The 27,046-nt window shown below is 39.1% G+C and overlaps 3 protein-coding genes across 6 annotated transcripts in view; 2 read left to right on the forward strand and 1 right to left on the reverse strand.

The window, feature by feature from the left end:
- The window catches only part of sgk1 (serum/glucocorticoid regulated kinase 1), a 36,251-nt gene extending 34,726 nt beyond the window's left edge, over nucleotides 1–1,525 (forward strand). For all 4 annotated transcript variants that reach the window (XM_062436761.1, XM_062436762.1, XM_062436764.1 and 1 more), the window contains one exon: nucleotides 42–1,525. In XM_062436761.1, coding sequence (XP_062292745.1) covers nucleotides 42–209 — 168 coding nt within the window. In that variant the 3' untranslated portion in view covers nucleotides 210–1,525. The remainder of the gene's footprint in view (nucleotides 1–41) is intronic.
- A 7,620-nt stretch (nucleotides 1,526–9,145) lies between these two features.
- slc2a12 (solute carrier family 2 member 12) lies at nucleotides 9,146–17,924 on the forward strand. The gene is made up of 6 exons (XM_062437047.1): nucleotides 9,146–9,250; nucleotides 10,089–10,216; nucleotides 13,701–14,999; nucleotides 16,021–16,143; nucleotides 16,519–16,651; nucleotides 16,747–17,924. Exons 2-6 carry the CDS (start codon nucleotides 10,108–10,110, stop codon nucleotides 16,835–16,837), a joined length of 1,755 nt encoding a protein of 584 aa, XP_062293031.1. The 5' UTR covers nucleotides 9,146–9,250; nucleotides 10,089–10,107; the 3' UTR covers nucleotides 16,838–17,924.
- Nucleotides 17,925–18,064: 140 nt separating this feature from the next.
- Nucleotides 18,065–26,576, reverse strand: tbpl1 (TBP-like 1). Its single transcript, XM_062437048.1, has 7 exons — nucleotides 26,474–26,576; nucleotides 25,222–25,461; nucleotides 24,990–25,072; nucleotides 24,695–24,758; nucleotides 21,033–21,136; nucleotides 20,164–20,258; nucleotides 18,065–19,762 (listed from the first exon to the last, which is right to left on the reverse strand). The coding sequence occupies exons 2-7, from the start codon at nucleotides 25,354–25,356 to the stop codon at nucleotides 19,680–19,682; spliced, it is 564 nt and encodes a 187-aa protein (XP_062293032.1). The 5' UTR covers nucleotides 25,357–25,461; nucleotides 26,474–26,576; the 3' UTR covers nucleotides 18,065–19,679.
- Nucleotides 26,577–27,046: the final 470 nt, after the last annotated feature.

Here is a 27,046-nt window from a genome sequence, read left to right on the forward strand (position 1 = left end):
GTGACTAATCCCCTCTCTCCTTTCCTCCCTTCCTTCCTTAGACGGGACCCAATGACCTGCGGCACTTTGATCCAGAGTTCACAGATGAACCGGTGCCCAGCTCCATCGGCTGTTCCCCTGACAGCGCGCTCGTCACAGCCAGCATCAAAGAGGCTGCTGAGGCCTTCGTGGGCTTCTCCTACGCCCCTTCTATGGACTCCTACCTATAGGATTTAAATAAAGGCACTCAAAGTGAACTGATATTTAGACTTACAGGACATGAACTTGTGCCATGTCCAATGCACTTGCATCTTGACCCCAACCCGCATTTCCTGTTAGGATGGTGGATATTTCCGAACCAACCCCTGCAACAACTCTGCATCTACAAAGACCCTGCGTTCATACATGATACATGTGTACATGCCATAATCTCTCCAACTCTTGAATGCATTTAAGAAGCTACAAGAGGATGTCTGCCATAACTAAATGACTCATTGGGGATGAAATGCAATCCTCCATCTTACCCTGATTTACCAACGCACAAATTCTTTAACTTCCCACAACAGACACAAAAGGTCCTTTGCACATAGCTCAGGCAGCTTAAAATCCCCCTCAACCCTGAAACCACAACCGACAAGCACACACACCAACCTCCATCTTTTATCAAAAGAGGAAGGCTGGACCATACCAGCCCTGAAAAGGATTTGCTTCTGCATCCATGTAGCGAAACACTTCCCTCTGTCCACCCATGGGGACCTACCTTCACTTGAGTAGCTTGGAAACGACATTCATTTTGGTGCTTTAGTTTCTTCTTATTTACTTTCTGTGTGTTTGAAAAAGGGAGTCATTTGAAGCTGAATGTTACAGAGGGGGACGTTTTATTTCTCTCAAAGGTGCCTTTATTTTTTTTCTCTCCATCAGATTTCACATCTTTTGGGTTTGTCTGTGTCCAGTTCAGTGTCATTCAGTCATGTTTCATCTACTCTACATCTGACTGCAGATGGAAGGAGTTAGGTTTATTTTTTAAGACACCAGAGAGGAGCGATGTAGCACTGACTAAATACACCAGTTCTGTCTTTAACATGTAAGATGTGGGAACTCATATGATGTGTCTTATCTTCATTTGCACATAAAAAAATAATGCTGATAGAGAGAGAATGAGAGCACTGCTGCTATATCATAGGTGAGAAAGAGATTGATTTGTTCTGAAGTGTTTATGTGGTTCTGCTTGTCAGCTGCGTCCCCCTCATATAGTCTTCCATTTGCCTCACAATAATGCAACGGCGGTCTGCCGCTGTTCCGACGACATCGAAACTGAACATTCCATTTTAATATTGCTGTAATGCAGTTTGACGGTATTTAAGTTTGTTTGTATATTTGGAGTCATGTGTACTACTTTTAATGTATATTGAACAAAAAATGACTAAAGGTATGCTTAAATATGTATATGTAACAATTCATGTTAAATGTACTGTAAATTGTAAAATTGTTTAAGATTTATGTGACCATGTTTGGTTTGCAATAAAAGTTTAACTTTATTATACCTTATAAACCGGAGTAGTTGAGTGGTACTTTGACTACAGCAAATTAAAAAAATGTTATGCCACCCTCATACAGTAACCATTGATTAGTGTACAAGTTATGGCTTCATTTTATAAATTTGCCTTTATTCTGAATATATACAACTAACTTTCACACATGTTTTAGTAAGAGACAGTAAAATAAAAAATTTAAAGAATGAAGATCAAATGGGAAACATTTGCTAAACCTGTTTGGAAGTGGCTTGAGCCACTGACCCATGTTGTCCTACATTAGTGTCAAATGGACTTTACCCCCCTCTCTGCGTCACCAGACTTACACAACACCAATTGTGACGTCCAAGTGTGTGTGTTTGTGTGTGTGCAGATCTGTTTGTGGGCAAATTATTGGCTGATCACAGATAGACTAATAAGGGCACCACAGGTCAAAAGATATCAATGAACCCAGCTCAGCAATTCACTATATGTTCACTAGAATTGCATAACTGCTGCAATCTAATGATACAAGTTGGATTCTTTTAAATAATATACAAAGTTTTAGATAAAGTAATGGTGAAATGGCGGTGTAGGATGAGGGAGAATGTCCTTCTACTGAAGTTCAAGGTTGTGTCTCAATGGTTAACAGTGTCCAGTACATTGCCATTTAGAAGGACACTGATTGTCTGTTAGATCCAGGGGATCATTGTGTAGTGACCTCTGAACTCTAAACTTCCCTGAAAAGGGTGGAAAGTAAAAAGAGAATTTCTCAATGGAAACTTACATCATAAGAGGACGGTGAGGAAACTGTCCTGGTGGAGAAAAATAAAAACTTCAGCAGTTTGACATTGCTGCTCTGGGAATACAATTCAATAAGTCTGTTTAATGGCCACAGAGGGTTTATATTGCAGAAAATACGCTCTTTGCAGCTGCTAATTCCCTATTCAAAATGATGATCTACACAAAGTCTGTATGCAGTACATCTGAGTTTACAGACTATTTATATCCTTCACATTATTATTCAGACACTGCCTAGTATTATTCAATAGATTTACAATTACACCTCTCTCTTATCATTGTCCACTGCTGTAGCTCTCAGAAACATACATAATGCACGTTAACCCTCAAAATAAATGCTACATCAATAAGATAGAAAGCTGCAACATAGGAAATATGCAATATTACCTTTGCTTCACAGTCTCTGTCATTTGGCCTTTAAAATTATAATGGGCTGAAGATTTGCTGCACAGCAGCCATTGTCATGCATTGCCATCTGCTGGCTAAACCTTGAACTGATTGAATAAATCCATGCTTCGTAGTTTCTGAGGCTCAGGCATTTAAAAGGTGACACTGCAGAGAGTCAAAACAAGATTAAGATTAATATTTGTTGCTGGCCTAGTCTTTTTATTGACAAGGGACTACAGTACTATACAGTACTGTACTGTGACAGACTGAAGAAGTGGAAGCAGAATATCAGTTAATAAAAAGTTAGTTTAATGATAAATTATTTACAGGACAAATGTAAAATGCACTGGTTTTCTGTGGTGTGTGTAGACACAAACATTGACAGCAGAGCAGCCTGGATACCACACCGTCATGCAGTACGTTAGCAGGCTATCTATGGTTGCCCAGTAAAAGGCCACCAGCAGCTTCTTTTCAGTGTCTTGACGGTTGCTGTTGTGTTGGCCCACCAGTAGAGGTCCTTGGATATTAGGACCTTTCCATTCATTCCCCAATTTATGCAGAGAGAAGCCAGATCTGTGTCACATTAGCAAATTTGATTATGGTGTTGGACAAGTGTGTCACCACCATGTGTCATGTTTATGTAACCTTTATGACTTAATGAACATTTGATTATTAAAAAAAAAATAATAATTATCACTGAAAGAGTTCGGTTAATGTGTGAGTAAAAATAATTTAAAAGGGTAAATGTAGTTACACTTACAGCCTGTGTTTTACACTGTTTAAAAATATAATTTATACTATTTAGAAAAAAGTAGGAGGATAACTTAGTTGTGGAAACTATGGCCCCGAGGCTGAATGTATTGACACAGAAAAACGTGTGAATTTGGTTGTAAAGAATCAATACAGACAAGTTACGGTCAGAGCTGTGTTCCGGTCTCTTTATCCCTTTATCCTCACTATTTCTTGTGTTTTAAGGACACAGCATGATCAACGTGGGTAAGAACTGAACCTACATCGACACAAAATCCACTTAAAGATAACAGTAAATTAAGTTTTCCAGTTTAATTCTATGAAAAGGAACAGTGACATTATTCTCATCTTTGGAAATTGCCTTGCACCCTTTTATACTTACTGGATGAGAAATCGCCCTCCTTCAGAGGAGACTTTGCGAAGACAATGACGGCACCATTAACATGATCAATATTTGTCAAAAATGGTAAGGAAAATGTTGACAACAATAATGATCATCATGTTGAAGATGCTAGTGCTTAGGTTGACATAGAAGTCAACCAGTATGCAGATGAATTAGACAAACCCACTGCCTGGAGTGTCCAGGAGGAGTTCTAGAGAGGAAGATGCTGAAAATGAGGAGAATTGCAACAAGAGCTTCAGAGCGTTGAGAGAATATGCTGACAGTGACTTAGAAGAAGAGCCACTGCCTGGAGGATCCAGCAGGAAGTTTGGAGAAAAAAAACAATGATGATGAGGAGAGCACCAGCAACAAAAGTTTGAGATGGTGGGGTAAGTTTGCTTCCAATGACTCTAAAGACTCACTGCCTGTGGGCTCTAAGAGGGGGAGCAATGAGCATTGACAATGACAGACAGACTTTAATACCTTTTATAAGCAATTAAAATCCCTGATTATCTGAGGTCACAAACCAAATGCAAGATAGTAACACAGACATAGGGAAGCAGTAACAAATCACCATCTCACTCTTGGCGTCAATTGTCCCAGAGGAGGGCCATCCAGAGGTTTCTAAGTTTTGTGGCCATTGTAAAAAAAGATACAATGATTTAAGATACAACTTAATATTTGATGCTGACTTACTTTCTTTGCTTTTAGAGACCAGACATTCACGGAGAGACTTCCAGTGATATGGACTGAACGTGTTCAGCTCACAGTATTCCCTTCTAATTTCATTCTAACTCAGTACAGAATGTGAGTTGCTAGTTCAACTTCTACCAGTCTGTCTCATCTAAGAAGCAAAGTTATTAGTGAAAAAAAAAAAAAACAACTCAATTGCTTCGGATTGATTTTGAATTATTTCGGATGCCAATACATGCCCACACGGTCTCGGTCCATATATCTTTTGGTCATCCGATTCTCTTTTCAGGAACGAGTATTGAAAAACAAAAAAACTAATGATTATTTGATTTTAATTTTAAAATACAAAAGATTAAATTGAAATACAAACTGTCAAAAAGGGATGAGCAGAATTTAAAAAATGGTTTGATTTTCTTTTCATATTAAAATAATAAAAATAAAATCACTGGCAAACAGAAACAAAAAGGACCTGTTTTCTACTATTCTGAGACTGGATATCATCATCAATGGAAAAAAAATCTTGTCCATGTTGAGGAAAAATACAGTAAACAACTTTTCCCTGACTACTTTTACTTTTTTTTATATCGTCAACAATCCATTTATGTAGTAAACTTTTTCAGTGTTGTTTCAAATCTATAATCATTTTAAAGGTGCCAGATTGTACCACTGCAGTCTGCAACACACTGACAGGGATTTCTAATCTGTGTCCACCCCATTATATCAATGAGGTGAGGCTAAATAACAGAAAACACCTTTCTGTATAATGAAATATAGTTCCGCAGTATCACAAACAGCTCTAAACAGCCTCCAAAATGACCATAGAGTTGATTTAATGCCTCTCTGAAAACAGTTTCAACAAAAACTGAACATTATAACCTTCATGAAGTGAGAATTTATTGCAGGACTGTTGTATTAGACTACAATACTTTTAGCAAGGTGGACATGATACACTGGCAACTACAGACAAAAAACTATTTATGACAGTTTGTATTGTTTATTCAAGTAATTCAACTGTTGTTAACAAGAAGTTATCTAGCAGACACCACCACACACAAACATAGCAGACAGAGGAGCCTTGTTGTCAGTACTGTTTCGGTCAAATAAGCCAACTCATCCTAGAGGCAACTATAGTGACCCTGGTCTGTTGGGGGTTTTTCACAGCGTTGAAGGTGTTAAAAGTATGTGGTGATGATGATGCTGATAACAGGGTGCAAAAATAGATGGTGGTTCAGGATAGTTATCAAAATCAACCAAAGCAATTTATCAACTCAGCCAGGCAAGTCAAAATAACAGCTTTGGTCAGTCATCGATAGATTTTCAATATTTAAGATTAATTAATAATCTTATACATTTAGTGACTGAAAATGTGTTTCTGAGTAAAAACGGTTAGGAAGTGATCCTCCTCTGACCTCCGATATCTGGGTGGTTTGAGTGTTTCTGTGAGACCAGAGTGAGCTGTAATACCTTGTTACAGAAATGTCAGAGCCGGATCATCATATTTACCTTTCTATATTGACATAGAGATATGTATGTGGCACAGATATTTACAGTTATATAAGACAAACTGATATAATACTTCTTTTGTATCCGCACAGCAGTACGTCAAACCTCCAAAAACACACTATAGTAACCTCTAAAAGTGCAACTGCAGCTAATTGTCACAAGGTTTCATAAAGATACAGCAAGGTTTAAGTTGAATAGTATTAAACTGTATCAACTGTATTACTATGGTAATCAGATTACTCCCCTAGAAGTAAGATAAATACTTGTTGTTAGGTTAAATAGTGGTAAACTGTATTACTATACATAAACGTAATCAGATTACTTTTGGGAGAGTAATCAGATTACAAGTAAGTACAGATTACTTGTTTGTTCTTTGCTCATTATGCCCCCAAAAAGCAATGGACACGTGGCCTTTTGAGTCAATGTGACTGTTATTCTTTCTGATATATTTGAGATGCGCATACCCTGTTTGCAACACATTTTATTGTTGAATGATGATACATCACAGAGTTTAACGCTGAAGAGAGTTCTGTTGGCAGGTTTAACTGCTGCAAAGAAATTGTTGATAAGGAGATGGAAACCGTCTCACAAGCTCAGTTTTTATCATTGGAAGCTATCATTTTATGAGGTACTAACTTTAGAAGCCTCTACTGCCCGAGAAAGAGCAAAGATGGAAAACATACACATTCTTGAGAGTGCAGCTCAGAAAGTTAATTCATTACTTTAGCCTGAATGTTTGCAGGGCCTGAGTTAAATCTTCTGGTAATACTCATTTCAACAAACTTTAAGTAATTTCCCTTGTTCTAAATAGATTTAGCACATTTCTAATTCAATATTGATTTAATATTATTATGTCAAAGTTCATAAGATTTGTTTTGTTTTTGTTTTTTTGTTTTTTTTTGTTTTTTGGAGGGGAGTGATGATGTACAGTATATTGGTGAGGACCTATGCAGCGGTTGTGGGGATTGTTTATTGTTTTTGGTGGTTTCTGGCTACAGACAATATCAGAACATGCATTCAATGATTTGTACATTTTTACTTTATTGACTATATAACTTGTTGTAAGTGTACTGTCTGGTTGCCTCGTGTAGCGACCAAAAAATTGGTCGTACACAAAGCACCAGAAATTCCACAAGATGGCACTGTCTTACTTACTTGCCTACATGATTCTGCCACATATTTGGAGGTAAGACCTTCTAATTCTCCTGAATTTCAGCCTTAGAGGTATTGGACCCTGGCCAAAGCATACGTGTGGGAATATTTTGATCATGGTACAGCTGCAGTTGCAGGCTTGCAATATGTTAATAGGTGCAATAAATCATATGTGAGGTTACAGGAAAAAACTTGTATAACTAGTCTGTATAGCCAGTATCATCTTTCTACCCCTTTTATCCATAGACTGTATATGCTTTTAACCCATATGATAACCATGAAGCCACAATTGGGCCCTCATCAGATTCATTATGTAGTTGTATATTATGACCGTTCATCATATTTATTATTTTCCTAATAATCTGTGTCCTACCACCTTCAACCAGTCTACCAGCTGACTTCATGATATTTTACTGTTGATCCACAATGAACAAGAATAACCTCCACCCTTTTTTTGTATAATCTTGAGATGACACATCCCAGAGTCCTGAGGCTCTATTGTGAAATTCAATCCTCCTATATATTTAGTAAGAACAACTAGAATTGTGATTTTCTCACACAATTCACTTGATCCACTGCATTTTGGGTTTTGTGTGAAGTGGTGAGAGAGGGATTAAAAACAAGTGTGTGTGTGTGTGTGTTTATTAATCTATGACTTATGTGTGTGTGTGTGTTTATGTTTATTTATCAAGGGGAGTTTATTCAAGTGCATTAAAGTAGTGGAAATCAACAATAAAGGGCATTTTTCACATTTTTGCATCAGTAATAATAATCCAGTGCTGCATATTAAGTATTTAAATACGTTTTTACTGATGATACTTCTGTTTGATAATTCTACTTAAGTAAAAGGATCTGACTACTGTTTCCCACTACTTTTAAAATTAATTATTGAGTGTGTGTTTATTTGCACAAACCAACATGATGCAATGTTTGACCTTTAGACTATCAATAGGTGGGCTTAATGATTATGTGGCCAATGTTTTCCTGCTGGAATGATTAAACAATTTGTATCTTTAATCCTGCATGAAATAAAACTTTAATATTTTGGGCAATTTGTAAAAACAAGCCACATTGCCATCAAGCAATGAATGAATTGAATGAAAAAAAGAAAACTTGAAACACAAACGTCAACACTTTTGTATTGCATGGTTGTGTTGATGAACTTTAAAATTGCGTAACTCCTTCTAAACTTAGATAAGAAATCTGTGATTTGCACAATTTGGCAGGGTGACATATATTTGCTGACATAGTAAAGGCCAGTCTCCAACAAGTAGGACACTCATAGTAATCTTGGTTACTGAGTCATTACATAACACAGGGGCACACAAACACAGGGGCACACACACACACACACACACACACACACACACACACACACACACACACACACACACACACATGCGCGCCATTGGTAAACTTAACTGTGGATCAAATGACAGTGGTTTGACAGGTCAAACCACAGTCATTTGGATCCTATAGGCCATGTCTGAACGTCTAAATACATCGCTGGAAAAGTAAGCCATCTGTGAAGCAACAGGGGCAGGTGTGACAGCTCAGTCATGCTGCAGCATTCTAGGAAACAGGACATATAAACCGAGCAAAACAGCAGGTGGCCATCCCATTTGTTTTTATGAGTGAAGAGAATTATTGATACAGGTGTATGTGCAATGATGAGTATAGCACAAAAAAGAGAGGGGAAAAAACCCATCATGAATGCCTGTAATTGCAACTGGAAACTAGACAAAACAGTACAGATAAATACAAGTTCGTGTTCATGTACCACAACATAGAAAATGTTATCGACAGGAATGTCTTGTTTCATTATAAATACTGTATATTATGGGCATTACCTGATAGTATTTGGACCAAAAGGAGTTTACATTGGGAGCTCTAAAATCGAATCGACGCTTACTATTGGTGCTGCGTTAGACGTGGGCGGGACTAAACAGCGCCTTTACCAAAACAAGCAGCGTGCGTGCACCGACACGAGCTAGGAGGAGCTGAGTGCAAGGAAAAGTCTGATCACTCAAAAAGCGAATGGACCGACAAAGACAAACCTAAACTAACAACAGACACACAGCAGGGGCGTCAGGTAGGGAAGTGTCATCGCATACAGCTGTAACTGCAAATTCAAAACTTCTTGTAACTCTACAGAAACTTTTTTTTGTTTTGTTGTTGTTGTTTTTTTTTTTTACAAGAAACAGTAGTAGACTAGACTACAGACTACTACTACAGTAGTAGTAGTAGACAAGCCCATACTTGAAGCTGTTTACGTCTAATTTTGCCATAAATACGCTGTGCTTCTTTCGTGGTATTTGGGTATTTGTTCCTGGTCTTCACAGAGTGACCGTACAACAATTTTATCTCAAGGCATAGATTAGCATGGGTGAGAAAAACACACATGGAAAAGGACGAAGTCTCATCCAGTCCTCTCTTTTATACATTCTAACAACCAAATAAGATGCTACTGCAGGTGTAGGAAAGTGCACGGAAAGTCTCCAAAATCATGTGAAGCAGAGGCAACATAACCATAAAACATAACAGAGGTTAAAGCTCAGAATTCACCAGAAACACCAGATTTATTTCCCACTGTGAGCTTCACAGAGCTGGTATTTATGACAGGGCTTTCATTTTCTTGTATCCAGGGCCACCAAACCATATCAGCTGGTTTAAGACTGGACTGAGAAATAGAAAAGGGGAACTGGTGATCAGTCATTGTTTATCCCTTTTCTTGCACCAGGATTGGTTCAAGTAGGGTTAGGCAATATATTGATACTATATTGTTATTGTGATTGTGATTTTTTAAAAAGATCTTTCCTAAAAGTTTAATTGAACTGATGCTTGACATCAAGAGAAGTGAGGTAGACGTTTTCATGTTTTTTCTGCAGAATGAATGATGTGTGTTTGTATGTCTGTGTTTCACCTGCTAGGCCAACTGTTAGCTGGTTGATGATGGACACCCACAGTGAGACCAAGAAGATGAGCTCTGACTTCCCCAGCAACCCCTCCTATGATGGGACCCAGATGAGTAGCTGCCAGGCCCCATGCAAAAGCCCAGGTACACACACAATAACATGTTATATTTGATGTGACAACAGCCTTAAGTCATAGGTGTATCCATGTCTCATGTTTGTTTTCTTGCGGGTTTTTTAGATTACGTAATACTTCATTTAAACATCTATTAAGGGTGTGCCTGTCTGGTTTGTTAAATAAGGTTAAACAAGGCTCTTCCTTACAGCTTACATTCCCCTGGCTTCACATGGAGCCACCATAAACACTTAAGTCTATTATAAATCTTAGTTATGTTTTTAATCTGTATTTGTTACATGCTAACCTGGGCCGTGTTCCGTAAGGATAACTTTCCAAGTAAAACCCCCTGCATTTCTAGAACTTGGACTGATGTAAAAAGGTGTATGAATTTCCAGGAACATGAAAACTGTGCAACTTCTTCACATCACCCGACACAGATTAATGATGAAGCCGAAGGTTATTCATAACTGTTTTTATGCCTGTGTTTTGGTCACCTTGCCCTTAGTGGCTTGATACCAAAAATGTGAAACAGAGTGATCATAAACTACCTGTCAATGAGTTTTTTTTAATGATTGTGAAGGAAATTTGGCTCAGTGTTTTGCAAAACTTGGATAGCACCACAGCTGCTGAAGTGTGATAACAAAGCCAAATTTGCAATTGATTGGAATGCATGAAAATACAAATATGGTGTGAAACACTTTGCTTTTAATGCACTGGGTCTGCTTGAACTGGACTTTATTGTTATTGTAAATTAAGACTGTTATAACCTTGACAGGTCACAGCAGGATGAACAACACTTCTCAATAACTACACAATGACTCCATGATAAACATGTTAAGTGTGATAAAATGTGTTTTAGATAAATAAAAAATTCACATATTAAAAAACTGTGTGGAGACTAGCTTTAAAATGCTGTTGTACAAATCTCTCTATCAATGCTAAAAGGAAGTAATTTAGGAAGTTAAAACATCATGATCCTTTACATATAGAATCAGTGCTAATCAGTTCCACTCTGTAAAGTAAGGAAAAAAAGAGCACTGGCAAATCAATGCTTCTTTTTGTGTGGAATATGCCTGATTTCTTCTTCTTCTGAATTCTTTTTGGAAAGAACAAAAGTTTAATTATATATTTAAAACCAATTTTACATGTTTTTGGAAGAAACTTGAGATAGGAACTACAATCACATTACAGTAGTTGAAAATCCAATTACAAGAGTAGTCCTGTCCAAGATGTTACATTTTGTAACGCAATTATTAGATAATGTCACTTACACAGTATTGAGAAAGGTAGTACACTGCAGCCATCAAAGCAAATAACATTATAGGACCCTGCAGTTTGCAGCTGTGCCTATGTTTTTCTTGTATGTTATGCAATAATAATTGAATTAGAACAAAAAGAACAAAATGTCTCACCAGCATACCGATGTGGCAATTGCATGTATATCTTAGCACTTAAGTGAACAGCCAATTATAAAAGCCTCTGCTAATTTAGATAATAACAGTAATTACAGTGTGATGTCCTTTATTGACAGATATGATAACAGTGAAGTTTACAGCTAATCATATCAATATATAAATATGCTATACATTGAAAATGGTCTATCTATATGCTAATCTCATCAGTTCTGCATTTGTTCCTTCCCTATCTTTGTGGTGCTGATGATAACTAAAGTCTGTAAGTTCACAGTGATACACATAGGACAAAGCCTAACACACACACAAGATTGCTTCAGCATTCTTCCTGTGAACCTCCGACCTCTAAGTCCACACAGTCAGCACTGTTAAGACAACTTCATGGTTGAGGGAAACCTACAAGGGGAAAAGCTGTGGTCCTGCCAATAGTTGTAAGAATTATTTGAAAAGTGTGGGTTTGTTTTTAGAATTTCAGGGATTTATTGATGCTATCTGACCCATGCCTAAATATAGAATTATATCTTAGTTTGGGTTCATTGCTGTGACAAAGGAATACACACAACACAGTGAATACAAGTTTGATTTAGCATTTATACCTCCTGCTGCTGCTGCTGCTCCTCCTCATGCTGCATATCATGCTCTTAACCTGATTACAGTAACTGTACACACACGACCATCTGCTTCTTTTACTGGCTGTAAACAAGAACACTGCAGTTGTTTGATCACCAAGAGGAACAAATGGTCATCTTGTTGGCCCGACTACATGGAGGTTAGAGCCTAAGATCAGCTGCATAATATAATAACCCTGCCAGATCTGAAAGAGGCTCATTGTGTTGCTCTTTAACACCTCAGTGTGGCACATGCTTACTGATGTTCACTGACTTTACTGGCTGTGGCCTTCACTTATTTCCCTCACTACTTACTCTTATGAATATACCAGGAATGTCATTGGCTATCCATGTGTCCATGCTGAGTCGATATTTTTTCATATCTTTCTCTTTACATATCTGTTTTGCTGATGAGGCAAATCGAGTTGCAAATTCTGATAATGAACATTACTAGCTTAAAGATTTCAAAATGTGAAGTGGGAAAATAGGAAGAAAAGGTACTTAGGGGGCTTGTTAGGTACGCAATGCATTGGATGACAAACACTGTAAACATAGCTGTGGTTGTAAGAAAATGACATTTTAATATACCTTTAACTAAATCACCTGAGGGTAATGGGTATATCCTCGGCTTACGAAAGACAAAGCCAATCATGTAAACATTTTACTTTGTGGTGGGTCAGGTAGAACATTGAATGTCAGTCTTTAGTCCAGTACCAATGTCATTCCAAAACCCTGAATCCTCAAAGACTTTGACTGGCCTCAAGGAAAGTTAATATTATTAGTATAGCCCAATACCTCAAATCACAGATTTGCGTCAGGGGGCTTACAGTCAGCACAGCAATACAACATCCTTTTGATTCGGATAAGGAAAAACTCCCCTCAAAAACAGTATGAATAAAAAATACTGTGTGAAAAAACAGGATGACCAAATTTATTTTGTGCCATGACAATTTAGCATAGTTGCTCTTAAATATTTGTAGTGATCTTCCGCTTCAATACCCTCTCCGTCAATAGTAATTTGTTGGTGGTTGTTGTTACAATTACTAATATCAAAAACAACATCCTTAGTTTTTTTTAGTTCTTGGTGTACAAATTAAGAAAACTGGACCTGCACCAATCAACAAACTGATCCACCCACGACTGGTAGTTGGTTTCATCGTCATCTTGAGTCAAACCCACAATTACAATTGTGTCATCTGCAAATGTAATAGTAACATAATCAGATGTGCTGCTTCTGTATTCATTTGTATAGAGGGTAAATAAAACTGGGTATGATGATAGCATATGTTATTGGTAATTAAACAAAATTAAATATCCTCACATAAAACAGAACAGTTGCAACATATCTGCCAGCATGGTCTTGTCTGCTCTTACAGGAATGTGTTTTAAAAACTGTGAATCCTTGAAGGCCAGCAAAGGGACTGTGCCTTTAGTTGGGTAGCTGTTAGCTTCTATTCTCTGACTCACTCTCTGTTTTTGTCCCTCTTTCTAGGCTGCAGCTGGCTCGTAGTGGTAGCAGCCTTAGCTGCCTCCCTGAGTGGCCTGATGCTGGGCTATGAAATGGGCCTTACCTCTGGGGTCTTGCTGCAGCTGCGGGGCCTCCTCTCCCTCTCATGCCGGGAACAGGAACTGCTGGTCAGCTCCCACCTGTTCGGCGCCCTCCTCATCTGTCTGGTTGGAGGTCCCATCCTGGATCGCTACGGCCGCCGCTGCTCTTTGTTCCTGAGTGCCACCCTTGTAATTGTAGGCACCATAGTGCTCATGGCCATCACCTCACTTGTTGCGCTCACACTGGGCCGTGTAATAGTTGGCATGGGAACAGCACTGTCAGGGACAGGAGCGTGTCTGTACATTGCAGAGATCTCACCGAGGGAGAGAAGGGGCCTGCTGGTGACCCTGTTCGAGCTGATGTTGGTTGTGGGTGTAATGATGGGATTCAGCTGTAGTTACGCCTTTGCTGCTCTCCCCCATGGCTGGACGTACACATTTGGACTAGTAATCCCCCCTGCACTTCTGCAGATCAGCGCGCTCATGTTCCTTCCGCCCAGCCCACGCTTCCTGGTGGCACAGGGTAAAGTGGAGCAGGCAAGGACAGTTCTGGCTAGACTGAGGGGTGGGATAACAGAGCATGTTGAAGTAGAACTTAAGGACATCCAGTCTGGACTTAAAGAGGAATCAGAGCATAGTTTCTTGGAGTTGTTCAGTTCTAAGGCCAATCTGCGTTCACGGCTGCTAACAGGCGTGGCTTTAGTGTTTCTCCAGCAGGCCACAGGTCAGCCCAACATCCTGTCCTACGCTTCACCACTTCTCCTTAGTGTAGGCTTCAACAGTGATGCTGCAGCAACCTTGGCCTCCACAGGGTTTGGAGTGGTCAAAGTGTTGGGCACTATCCCAGCCGTGTTGCTGGTCGACCGCATGGGACCTAAGAGCTTTTTGTGTGTGGGTGCTGTCGCAATGGGAATATCGCTAGCTGCACTCGGTACATTGACACTGCAAAGCCACACTCACCTCACTAGCCTCTGTAAAAGCCAGACAATACTCAACCACACAGACATGCAGTGGGATTCAAACAGAACCTCTATAGACTTTGACAACAGTGACATGTTTTCTACTAGCCTCCCAAGCCACTGGAAAAGTGAGGAAGCACAAAGGACTAATCAAGAGGATGATGGGATTGGAGGGTCAGGAGGAGGAGGACAGACTCCTGTAGAAGTGTCTTCCTCACTTAAGTGGGCATCACTAATCAGCTTGTTGGTGTATGTGGCAGCTTTCTCCATTAGCCTCGGGCCAAGTAAGCATTTATTAACTGAGTCTTATTTATGCACTTGTTTTACATGCATAGGCACACCCATGGAAATTGGAATGGTGACCTATCAAGTATTTACCTTTCAGTACACCCTCAGGCATTTATCTAAACAAAGTCGCCTATCTCCTTTTCATTGTTTACACATGCTTTACCTTTTTGCTAAACTAAACTATTACCAGTTTTGGTAGTAATGCAACAGGTTCACAATTTTTTCTGTATTCCAGATGTAGAACAGTTTCTGTGAAACCATATGCACTGATAGGCACATACTGTATATATCAAGATAATTTATAACATGCTGTACTTTGAAGTACAGAGTGCAACAGGTGTTATCGTACAAGAACTAGGCTTAGGTAAAGGAGACACTGAAACACTCCAGTTCCCCAGATAAGACTGCACCTGTTGTCTAATAGTTAAGTTTAGGATGTATGATATTTTATCAAACCTGACTTAAAGCTGCAGTCCGTAGTTTTGAGAAAAAAAGTGGACTTAGCCAGAAAATTTGAACGAGTACAGCCTCAATGGTCCCTCCTTCTCCCTCTATGCTGCGCTGTAGTCCTGTCTTCTAAGCCCCTCCCCACAGAGGAACCTGCTGTGCACACAGTAGAGAGGAAACCTGTTTGACCAGTGAGAGCACGTGCTGCACGGGGGAGAAGCGCTGCAGAGTGAGACCGCGCGCTGTACAAGGGAGGGGCGCTGCTAGCAGCGTGTGCACAGCGTCATTGACACTCCTCTGGGCTCTGATTGGTTGTTTTACTCGGGAGCGAATGGATTCTTGCAAATCATTTACGAACACTGGGTGGACCCAGAGACAGTGAATTATGTCACAGCTTATCTATATTGTATTCTACTGTCAGATGATAATGACAATTTGAGCAAATATAACACAAAAATAGTTACAGACTGCAGCTTTAATATCAAATAGTTATTGTGATTCATGTTATTTGCATTCATGCCTTGTTAACCATCACCTCTCCCTGTTTTTATATTTGTGTTTCCTTTCTAGTGGTCTATGTGGTAATCAGTGAAATCTTTCCAATGGGAGTCAGAGGAAGGGCCGTGTCTGTGGTGTCAGCTGTAAACTGGGCTACAAACCTGCTTATCTCAATGACCTTTCTCACAATAACAGGTGTGTGCATGTTTTTTTTTTTTTATGAATTGCAGGCTCAACCAAATTGTGGAATGGCTTTAATTATACTGAAACTGATAATCTCTCTCCAACAAACTTTTATGTTAAACATGTTTTGTTTGGTTTAGTTCCAAGAGGTGTGTTTCACCTTGTTACTACTACTGGTTGGTTAGGCTGCCTACCTGTTATGTAGTCATAATGTCATGTCCTGTTTTGCATCATTTTACTCTTGTCAGTCTAGTTGATCTAAACTTAGTCACAAAAACGAAATTCTAGCAGATGAGGGTGGTATGGCAAGCAAAACACAGAAGCAAGCTGGTGGGTACTAGCTTATAGAAATGTGTGAGTCATGTGTTTTTGTTGTTGTTTTTGTAGAAAAAATCGGTGTTCCCAATGTGATGTTCCTGTACACTGCCATGAGCTTCGTTCTACTGGTGTTTGTCATCCTCTGTGTCCCTGACACCAAAGGACGTACACTGGAGGAAATATCCAAAGAGCTGGCTAAGAAGTGACTGGAAACTCATTACATTGTTACCAATTTGACCACTAAACTGGTTAAATGGTTCAAGCTAACTTCCGCCTGTCCCTTCTCTGCCTTACCAGGAAGCATTTCAAGTTGAGGCTCTGTAAGCAGGTCCAGCCTCAGGAGGACCTAATCAGTCACACGTCCACAGAGATCCCGGCAAAGATCTGACTTCTTCAACAGACCACTACTGCACACCTCACGTGAAAGAAAGTCCTTCATATTAAAGACAATAATCAATAAGGACATTAGCAGTGTTTGAAAAACACAGGGTACACCAACGGCACATCTGTACAGCCACGCAGTTTCAGCTGGTTCCTCTAACAACTGAATTTCCTAACACTTCCTTCTAGTTGCATACGCAAATGAAGAACATGACGGATGGTGGAAATTACACACTTGCACACTCAATTATATGTTTAACTTGCTCAAATGAGGATAGCTCAGGGTTTTTATTCTTGTTTGTTAAAAAGTAGAAATGAAAGGTAAACAATCGGGATTGAATATGACATTTCGTAAAATATTTTAAAGATGTATTTAATTTCTTCCTTTACCAATACAATTCCAATAATGCTCCAAGATCAAAACTGACATCACATCAACTGGATAAAGTCCTTTGGATGAGTGGTGAAACTCTGCTACTCCTTTATATGTATTTACAGTATGTTTCCATTATTATATGATGCTGTGATGGATATTTACAAAAGGTTGGCTCTTTTGGACTATTAAGGGGAAATCCAGGATGTACTAGAAAACAAAAAAACACTAATCACCTCAAACCAACAATTTTCGGGTTCTTTGCTGGATTGCAAATTAATTCCTATAACATTATGGTGTTATGTATATAATGCTCCCTGTCATATGCAATGTTATAACACTAACATGGCTGAAACCAGCCATACCAGTTACAGCAGGTATTCTATTTTCTGAAGTATGGATGGTGGACACAGCAAGTGTTTGTATGCTCCTTTACAGTTTATGGGAACAAGCAATTAAAAACAATGAACACACTCAGCTCCACAAACAATCAAGGGTTAAATACTAAAGCTATCAGGGCTAGCTGTAATATTGGGTAGATTATACAATAAGTGCTTCTGTTTGAGAGTGAGAAGTGATGTTTTTTTGTTTGTTTGTGTTTTACTTGTCAGTGACGCCAAACATTTACTTGGCTGATTAACTAATGAAATGTTTTACTGCAAGAAAAGAATGATTTGTGTGGACCTGTTCACTATTAAAATTGCACATTTTGTAACTTGTTCTTAAATTCCCATGATATATTTTTTCATGCTGTAAAATGCTGATTAATTTACCATAACTGTGCCACTGAAAATCTTTCACTCCACCTGTAACCGGGATAGCCATACAGACAGAATGAAAACGATGAAAATACAAATTAACAGTCACAGACAGCTTGTGGTGGTCTGTTTTATCATTAGCCTTTATTTTTATACAAAATACAAAATTCTCAACAAGTGTCACAAATCTTCAGTTGACACAGGTTCAAAAAGAACTCCACCCAACATACTTAAGACAAGTGTCGTCTTTCCTGTCAGATGCATTTATTATCTACATACATATATGCTGCCTTTATGGATGTGAGAGCCAGAACAACTATCAGCAGTCATGTCAACATTAGGAATTTGGAATTTAGAAATATTTAACCTCTCACCATTGTTTTTTGTTGTAAAAGACAAATGGTATTCTATGAGGGGTTTGTATGAGACAATGGCATCACCAAAAGACAAGATGTCTTCTTGGAACACTTAGTGGTTTTAAGTTACTTCAAAAACTCACATAACTGTATTGCCAAACCTCTTAAAAAGTGAGCAGGCTAACTTCCATACAATTTTGCACGGCTGAACAGAGTGGCTGCTTTTGTAATTATGAGTTAATTATTATGAGCGTCACAGCTATTTCCAAAATCAGTTGTGGATTCAGTATCTTTTTATTTCCCTGCTCAATAAAAACAAACTGAATTATTTGTATCTTGCCACGACTCTTGCCACCACTTTTACTAAACAAACCAGGAGCTCATAGCTCTGTCAAATGAAAACAAATGAAATCTGTTGCGCAACAACTCACCATCTGAAAAATTAATTCTGAAACCGGCCAAAAGTTTTCATGACATTACGAAACATTTAGGACATCGATCTTTCTCTACACTGCCCAAGCCTACAAAAACAAATATTTACAGGTTTACTGTGTGTGAGTAACACTATTATTAGAAAGCAACAAGAAATGAAATCGCACCAGGGAACAATGTATGCATTCTGATTAAATGCCACAGTTGTGAACGGAGAACACATTTATAGTAAATGACAGCCAAATACAGCAAAGAAATGTAAAGGAAGCAACAGTTAAAATCAAAGATTAATGCAGTTTGTGAGAGGATATGTGCATTGAATAAAAACCCGCTCTCACATGTAACATTATCCCCACACTCATCTGTTGGTCAATGGCTTGATGGCTGTTTTTCTCTTACACCTCTACTAACAAGCCATGGACGGAGAGTTTTCCACACACAGTGGCAAATGGGACGAGTGCTTGTATATAGGGTTAAGCATGAGGTCTCTCAGTGTTAACATACGGATCATTTTGCAATGGTCACCATTGTTCATTATTAAAATGGTTATTGAAACCAGCTCTGTGTGTGTCCATGCAAAAAAACACCCATAGCAAATAAAGAGCAATAGCAAATAACTTCCACCCCCTTCAGTGACGGATTTCGGGAGCTGTTTCCGCTGAAGGACGAAGTTCGGAAGACATACTTGCAAGTTTAGGCTGATAAAATCACAATAGCCACACAATCCACGACACTGACATTTTGTGAGAAGGTAATTCTGAGAGTCCAACTTTTAAAAATCCAGGTGATCTCCACTCAGTCAATGATGTCAGACATTTGTAACTGTTGCCATGTAGTGACGGAAACAAGCAGATCAATCCAAGGGTAAGGTGCTTCCTCATCAGTCGTGCCCTGTCTTTTGACTCACTTCTTTTGTCCTCTTGTCGTCCTTCATTTGCATTTGGGCTTCTGACACTCGAACAGTAGTGGGTACACCTGCTCCACAGCTGTGGCCACATTCTGCACATTTGGTCCTGACCCATGTGATAGCGGGGAGTAGGGATAGGGTGATAGCATAAGGATTGTTTTTGATTAAAATTTTTATTTTTTTAAAGCAATAAAAATTAAACAAATCCTGATGAAAGAGAGCAGTCAAAACATAAATGACAAAACTTCCTTGTTTGGGTCAATTTCAACCTAATGCACGGCATGTCACATGAGAAAGAGGTAAATCTCATACTTAACTCAGTTAAATTCTTCGAGAAATTGGGTTATTTACAAACAGATTTTCAAGATGTAAAAGCCTATAACAGTGCATTATGACTTCATGGACTCAATCCTTTAAGATGGTGTGCCCTTTAGCTGTACAGTAGGCTGTTTACAGGAGGGTGATGTGAGGTCAGTGTGTGTCTGTAGGCATGTATGGGAGAGATACCTGTGACTGTGAGGCTGCCAGTAGAGAACACCTGTATAGTAGCCTTGAGATTTTTGATCCTGTACGTGGCAGCAGGATGGAGCTCTGGTTCATAACTGACAAAAAAAACAAAAAACATACACGCCTTTACTGGATAGATATTGGTGAAGATGCCAACAGGAAACTAGGGGAAGTCCCCGAATATGTGGTGTGCACAGTAACCATATTGCTACTGGTGTGCTCTGTTCAAAGATATTAGAAACACGTCTCACTATAACACAATACATTTCGACCTCCAAAAACATGAATTAATGCTTCACAAAAATGGAAAACTTCCATGGTGATAGGGTTTAGTGATTGCTTTACATAATGCCACTCCAGCATATAGTGTTGTATAAACATTTGTTGCACTGCTGACACAAACAATGACTGCATGAAGTAGTTTTAGTACACATCTTCAGTCAGACATGCTAAAGCTCACACCACTAGATGTCATCCTAACCCTGCAAATACTGAATAACTATAAGTAAAAATGCGGGAAACTTTTTTGAAGTTGAATACTGACAGTAAATTAGATGTCTCTACACATGGGGGCACTCTGACAATAATCTCCTTTTCTGCTCTTGTTTTAGTATCAGGGTGAATTCTCAGCATTGCCTGAGGTAAACAATTACAGGTTATTATGACGAACACTCGTGGCATCACAATTTATAACTCCAAACTAATGAACAAACATTAACACCATAAAGCATTGAAGATTCTGGACTCATCTTAAAGTGAAGATCTGCTTAATGAGGAGGTACAATCTAAACTGATGATGATAAGGAGGATGATGATGTTGTAATTTTAATGAGTGTGATTGTGGCAGTTGTTGTGATGTACTCGATTACCTGGCAATAGGTCGGTTGTTCTTAGTAAAGTCTATGAGGCGGATTGCAAATGGCATGGAGCACACTGCCAGCACATTCACGACCTTGAAGGCTGAAAACCTCACCTGAACACACATACACAAGCATGAACAACAACATGTAGTTATACATCAATATCTTTTAACCACAGCATTAAAGGAAAAACTTTCAATATGGGTCTTATAGCCTCAGAGTCAGAACTTATATTTACAGTGGATCAATCTATATGAAATTATTGTTTGTTGATACAAAAACTGATATTAATCTTACACATACAAAAAAATGTTAAGAGGCTGTGTTTTTAAATTGACATAAATGTTTTTCTTCTAATACAACACAAATGTCTAGAGCCTTCATCATCCCTAGAATAAAAAAACGTATTTGTTTCTAATAACCTTAGGGGTTTTTTAGGGCCCGAGCACTGACAAGTCAGTGAGGGACCTATTGCTTTTGCCAAGATTCTTATTATTATTATTAATCAAGTGCCGCCAAATCAATCGCATTTTTGGCGGCCTGAACATGCATGAAAACTCATGAAATTCTGCACACACGTCACATCTGGTGAAATTTATATAATTCTATGTGATTGGACGCAAGCGTGGTAAGGGGACTCGCTAGCGCCCCCACACGTCGGGTCATGTGACCAAAAATGTTCTCGGATCTTCATGAAATTTTCATATGTCATAGCTCTCATCGGATCATGGGGAAATTAATTTTGTGGAATTTTTTTACCAAACAGGAAGTCGCCCACGCGGCGTGGCGTGCACCGATTTTCATTTTTCGAACACCGCTTTGAGGACTTTATGATGTTCACAGAATCATGAAACCTGCCACATAGGTTTCAAATCATGAGCTCTTTCATCTGATACCACATTTGCCCAACATTTTGCCCCAACAGCTCAGTAGCGCCCCCTAATGCCTTTTCCCACTTAGGATGCACTGACAAACTCTAAAACTCACCAAATTGGACACACTCATCAAGACTCACGAATATGATTTTTTGGTATAACCGCAACCTTTTCAGTGCCAAGATGACTCTACAGCGCCCCCTAAAACATTAAAAGTTGAAGCCCCGCCTTCTACATGCACGTACATGAACGAAATTTAGGATTCATATATATCATGACTAGACGCACAAAAAAACCTCTTGGACCCATACCCTAAGTCCAACAGGAAGTCGGCCATCTTGGATCACAGGTGCATTTTTTCCGCCATTTTCCCCATTTCCAGGCCTCGTACTTTAACAAACTCCTCCTGCAGTTTTGACTCCACAGACTTCAGATTCGAACTGTATCATCCTCATACCTTGATTATGTAAACTTGATGACAGATTTGACCTACGTTATACCAGGTGGGCGTGGCAGTTGTTTGTTTGTATAAACAAAGTTGTTTGTATTCCTTATAACTCCTCCATACATTGTCGGATGTTAATACATGCAGTGCGTAAAATGTCACACCTGGTGAAGCCGTTTCAATTTCAACATCATTGGGGGTGGGTGTGGCAAGTGGTCTCCATAGCGCCCCCTAACAGCAGGTCATGTGACCACAAACTTTGTCTGATCTTAGTAAAATGTACAGGACTCATAGCACTCATGGGTAAACCCCCAAATTATTTTTTTCAAAATTTTCACTCTAACAGGAAGTGAGTTATTGTGCATTTCCTGCGTCAATTTTCCGTTTTTCCCACAGCATTTAGAGGACTTTCCCGTCTTCACAGAATCACCAAATTGCCCAAATAGGTTCACACTCAGGAGCTCTTTAATTTGAGACCATAACTGCCCCTGGGCATGGTACAACAGCTCAATAGCGCCCCCTACTGCCTTTAGCCATTATGTACATTTTCCCAAACTCCTACACTCACCAAATTGTACACATACGTCAACAGTCACACATATTGACTACTGACAAAGTTTGGGATTTTTAAGTGCGAAGATGACTCCACAGCGCCCCCTGGAAGATTTCAAAGTTTAAGCCCCGCCTTCCACATTGACATAGAGAAATGAAATCGACAAGGCCTATGTTTTATGTCCAGACGCACAAAAAAGCCTCTTGGACCCATACCTTCAGTCAAACAGGAAGTCAGCCATCCAGTCTAAAATGTTCAATCTGGATGATTTTTATTATTATTATAGTTTTACGCCTTTTTGACAGCCTAAACATGCCCCAAAACTCACCAAAACTTGCAATCATGTCCGATCCGGCGAAGAATTTGATATTTTAAGGATCGCGGAAATGGCAGACGCAAAATGGATTAATAGCGCCCCCTAGAAAATTTAAAAAATCAAGCCCCTACACTCAGATTGACGTAGACAAACAAAATTCGGGAAACACATGTATCGTGTAAAGACGCACTAAAAAGCCTCTTGGACCCATATCCTAAGTCCAACAGGAAGTCTGCCATCCAGGCAAAAATGCTCAATCTTAATGATTTTTTTGGCCCTTCACCCACATTCCTTTGTGCTGAGAAGTCACCCAGACTCATTTGTGGTCTTAGTTTGCCATCTAGTGGAGACATTAACCCCATCACACAATGTTCAATTAAAGGCACAGGAGCAAAGACATCTACATGCCAGTTTTGACAGCCCTGCGACCACCGCACGCACCGACGTGCACGTACAGCGTTACAGTTGGGGGGGGTAAACGGGGGGGTGCGAGGGCCCTTCGACACTGCTTGCAGTTTTAATTTGTATTTGTTTTTTGTTTTGTTTAGTTTTTTTTTAAAAGATGTAGACTAATTAAAACAGGAAAGAGTACATCAGCCATTTGGCATCATTCATTTCCTCCAAAGTAATTTTCCCTTTGGTGCTGATGTGAGGACTTTGACTGCAGGCAGGTACTGCTGGTACAGTGGATGGGCTGGTTGGTCTCAGCCTCAAAGTATACAAGAATTCAACTGAGTTTATGATTTACGGCTAATTAAGCTTAACCACTGAATAAAATTAGGGTTCAAGCTAAAAAGCTTGTTCATAACAATTTGCTATTACAACAGGTAAAAGAAATATATGGGAATGTTAGTTGTCAAAGATGTCACATCTATACAAGTTCATGATCTGCTTGTGTAACAGGTGTCTAGTAAACAGCTTGTATTGTCTCCTTCACTGGTAGATTTAGTTGCACTTATGGTGACAAGCATTGCCTTTGTTCATAACTAAACTAAAACATGTTTTCTGCTGTTCTCACTCTCAATCAGTAAGAAGACCTTACCTTAAAAATATTCTGACAGAAACTTACTCCACAGCAAAGGGGCCACATTATCGAACACCATTATTGACTGACATTCCATAATTAAAACACTAACAATAATTTCATGTTTTCATTTATCGACACAATTATATATCCATCACTGATATGTTGTGCTTCTCTCATCATTATCACTCTAGAAAATGAGGTGCCAAGCCTCAGAAAACTTTTAGTCAAAGTCATAATTACTTGAATAAATAGGCTGTATAAAAAGTTTGAATGTTTAAACTAAAGGGGACATTTCAACTGAATTTTGCATTGCAGATACAATACCTCAACATGTATCACAATAACCTGATTATCATGATTATCCTGGTATTTACAATACTGCATTTTTCCATTGCAAAAAAAAGCTGTATCTGTACAAAGATGCGTTTAACATACAGTTATGTGAATGTTCTCACCTTGAAGCCTAGTTTTTGAAGAACGCGTGCTAACCTGCGAGCACCCAGCTTTGCATCATCCTCGCTAAATGAGAAAGGGAAAATAGGAATGAGTTGTGGCACAACTCAAATGGACGTATAGGGTTTAGCGTGCAAAAGAGAAATGACATGCAAACACTAACTGGTACCCTAAGGAGTTTGCTCAGAGCACTAGCAACCAACCACATCACTTTGCAAATTTGCCACAGAATCGCTCTAATGAAGCAGTTTATCTGTTAACATGTGTTACTGAGTGTTTTGTGTGGAGTGTGGTAACCTTGTAGCTCCTGTGCAGATAATTTTCCCTGAGGACCAGATTGAGGCCGTTATCTTGGGCTTTCGAAGCTTCATAAGGACCTTCTGAAAACAAAGAGTTCAAAATGTTGAATGCTACCAGTATGGCCCATATCTTAAATATGTGATGATGCAGTAAAGCTATATAAATTTAAAATACAGGTGAGTTACGCAGAGAATCACATTCCCTCTTTAACAGACTTTGGCTTCCTTACCCCTACTTCTGGCTTATAGATGACATTGACACCCTCTAAGGCAATGGTGCGCAGGTTGAGGTGGCACCTTGTCCTGAAGGTTGCCACCACATTGGTGATAATGATATCAAGTGCCTCGTCATTGCTGGAATCCATGAGGAAGTGTGCGTTGCAGCAAGAGGACCACAGGAGCTTTCTCCTCACACATTCATCATCAGCGCCACCAACACCATCATTTCAAGGACGGACGGGGATTCAAGACTAGATGGAGGAACAGAAAAAAAAAACAGGCTTTATTAATTATTTAAATGTTAGGAATTATTCATGTCATTTTCTTTTAATTTTTATTATTGATCACAATCACTATGGAATGTTTAATTATGTCATCAACTAACAGTCAGGAGATGATATAAGCTATTTCAAGCCTTGGTGCTGCTGCTGAACTTGCACCGAAATAACTAATTCATATGTGAGGAGGGGGGCTTGTCACCTCAGAAGCAGCACCAATTCATCTGATCCTCTACCTTTGTGGCTCCCTTTCAAAACACGTATCATACAGGCCTTAAAGGAGTTATTCAAAAACATCTAAGAAAACAATATTTATCGTTATTCTTTAAATGTACTTCTTGGCTTGGCAATGTGTGAATGTTAGCTTAGCTTCTGCTGATTCAGTCTGAATCGCTAGCTACCCTCTGTTGCTACAACCGATCAAGATAAAGGAAAATAATATCCTGGAAGCGAAACACGGAAAATAATGCTGCTATTACCTAAACATGTAAAATGATACGGTATAGCTCGTCGTAGTTTCATGTAAAATGTAAGTGGTTACAGCTGATGCATCGCTGTGTTTTGCACTGTGTAGCAACGCAGTTGATAAGCTTGTTTGGGGAAATGACGCTAGCTAATCTTGCCAGCCCAACAACCCGGTGCCTGTTGTCAACTAACTAACCTATTCACCGCAAACTAATGCAGAATAACTGCACGAACCGCCTGGATGTTATGACTACACCTCTACAGAAATTATCGACTAAAAAAATACAGACTGACGACACCTCACTGCTGCCCAGCTAATGTTGTGAAGAAAGCTCCCCGTTAGCTAGCAACAAAGAGAAGTGCAGAGGCAGATAATGAATGAAAAGTTGTTAGCTAAGCTAGCTAACTAGTTAGCCGTTTGACGTTACACTGAGGAAGGTGGTTCCACTTTTTCCAGGTGGGTTTGCGTGTTAATGGCGAATGTGTGCATCTCAAATGTTGGTTTTGATTCTTTAGCTACCTCCTCTGCTTGCTCAGTCAGCCCCGAGACATGAACAAGCCAGTAAACGGTAAAAATGTTCCTCCGGGGACCCAGAGACTGCACATAAGGATATGTACACCAGCAACCAAGTCCAATTCCGGTGGCAACTTTCAAAATAAAATATGTGACGCAGTGAACGATTACTTCCGGTCACAACTTTCAAAATACAATGATACGGTGTTTTATTAATGTGCCCAATCAGGAAATATATTGAAGGGAGAGATTTGTAATTTCTTAAAATGCCATATTTTTTATTCTACAGGATGCACATGTATCTTCCTACCCATGTGTTTTGTGTGCAGAGCACAGCTAATCCAACCCAGTTTTTAAGCAAAATTTAACTCTTGAACTTCAGGTAATGAGTTTAGGTGCAATAGATGGTGAGGAAATAACAATAACAATCAAATAAACATATATGGATTCATTTAAAAAACATTTTTTATAATAAAAGCAATTACATTAGTATAATATCAGTGAGGAAAAATATATAGATGACATAGCAAAAGGTCAAGGCAAATGATAGATTATATGATTTGGGCATAATTTTGGTAT

Source organism: Scomber scombrus, chromosome 17 (assembly GCF_963691925.1).
Source record: "Scomber scombrus chromosome 17, fScoSco1.1, whole genome shotgun sequence".
Taxonomy (NCBI): Eukaryota; Metazoa; Chordata; class Actinopteri; order Scombriformes; family Scombridae; genus Scomber; species Scomber scombrus.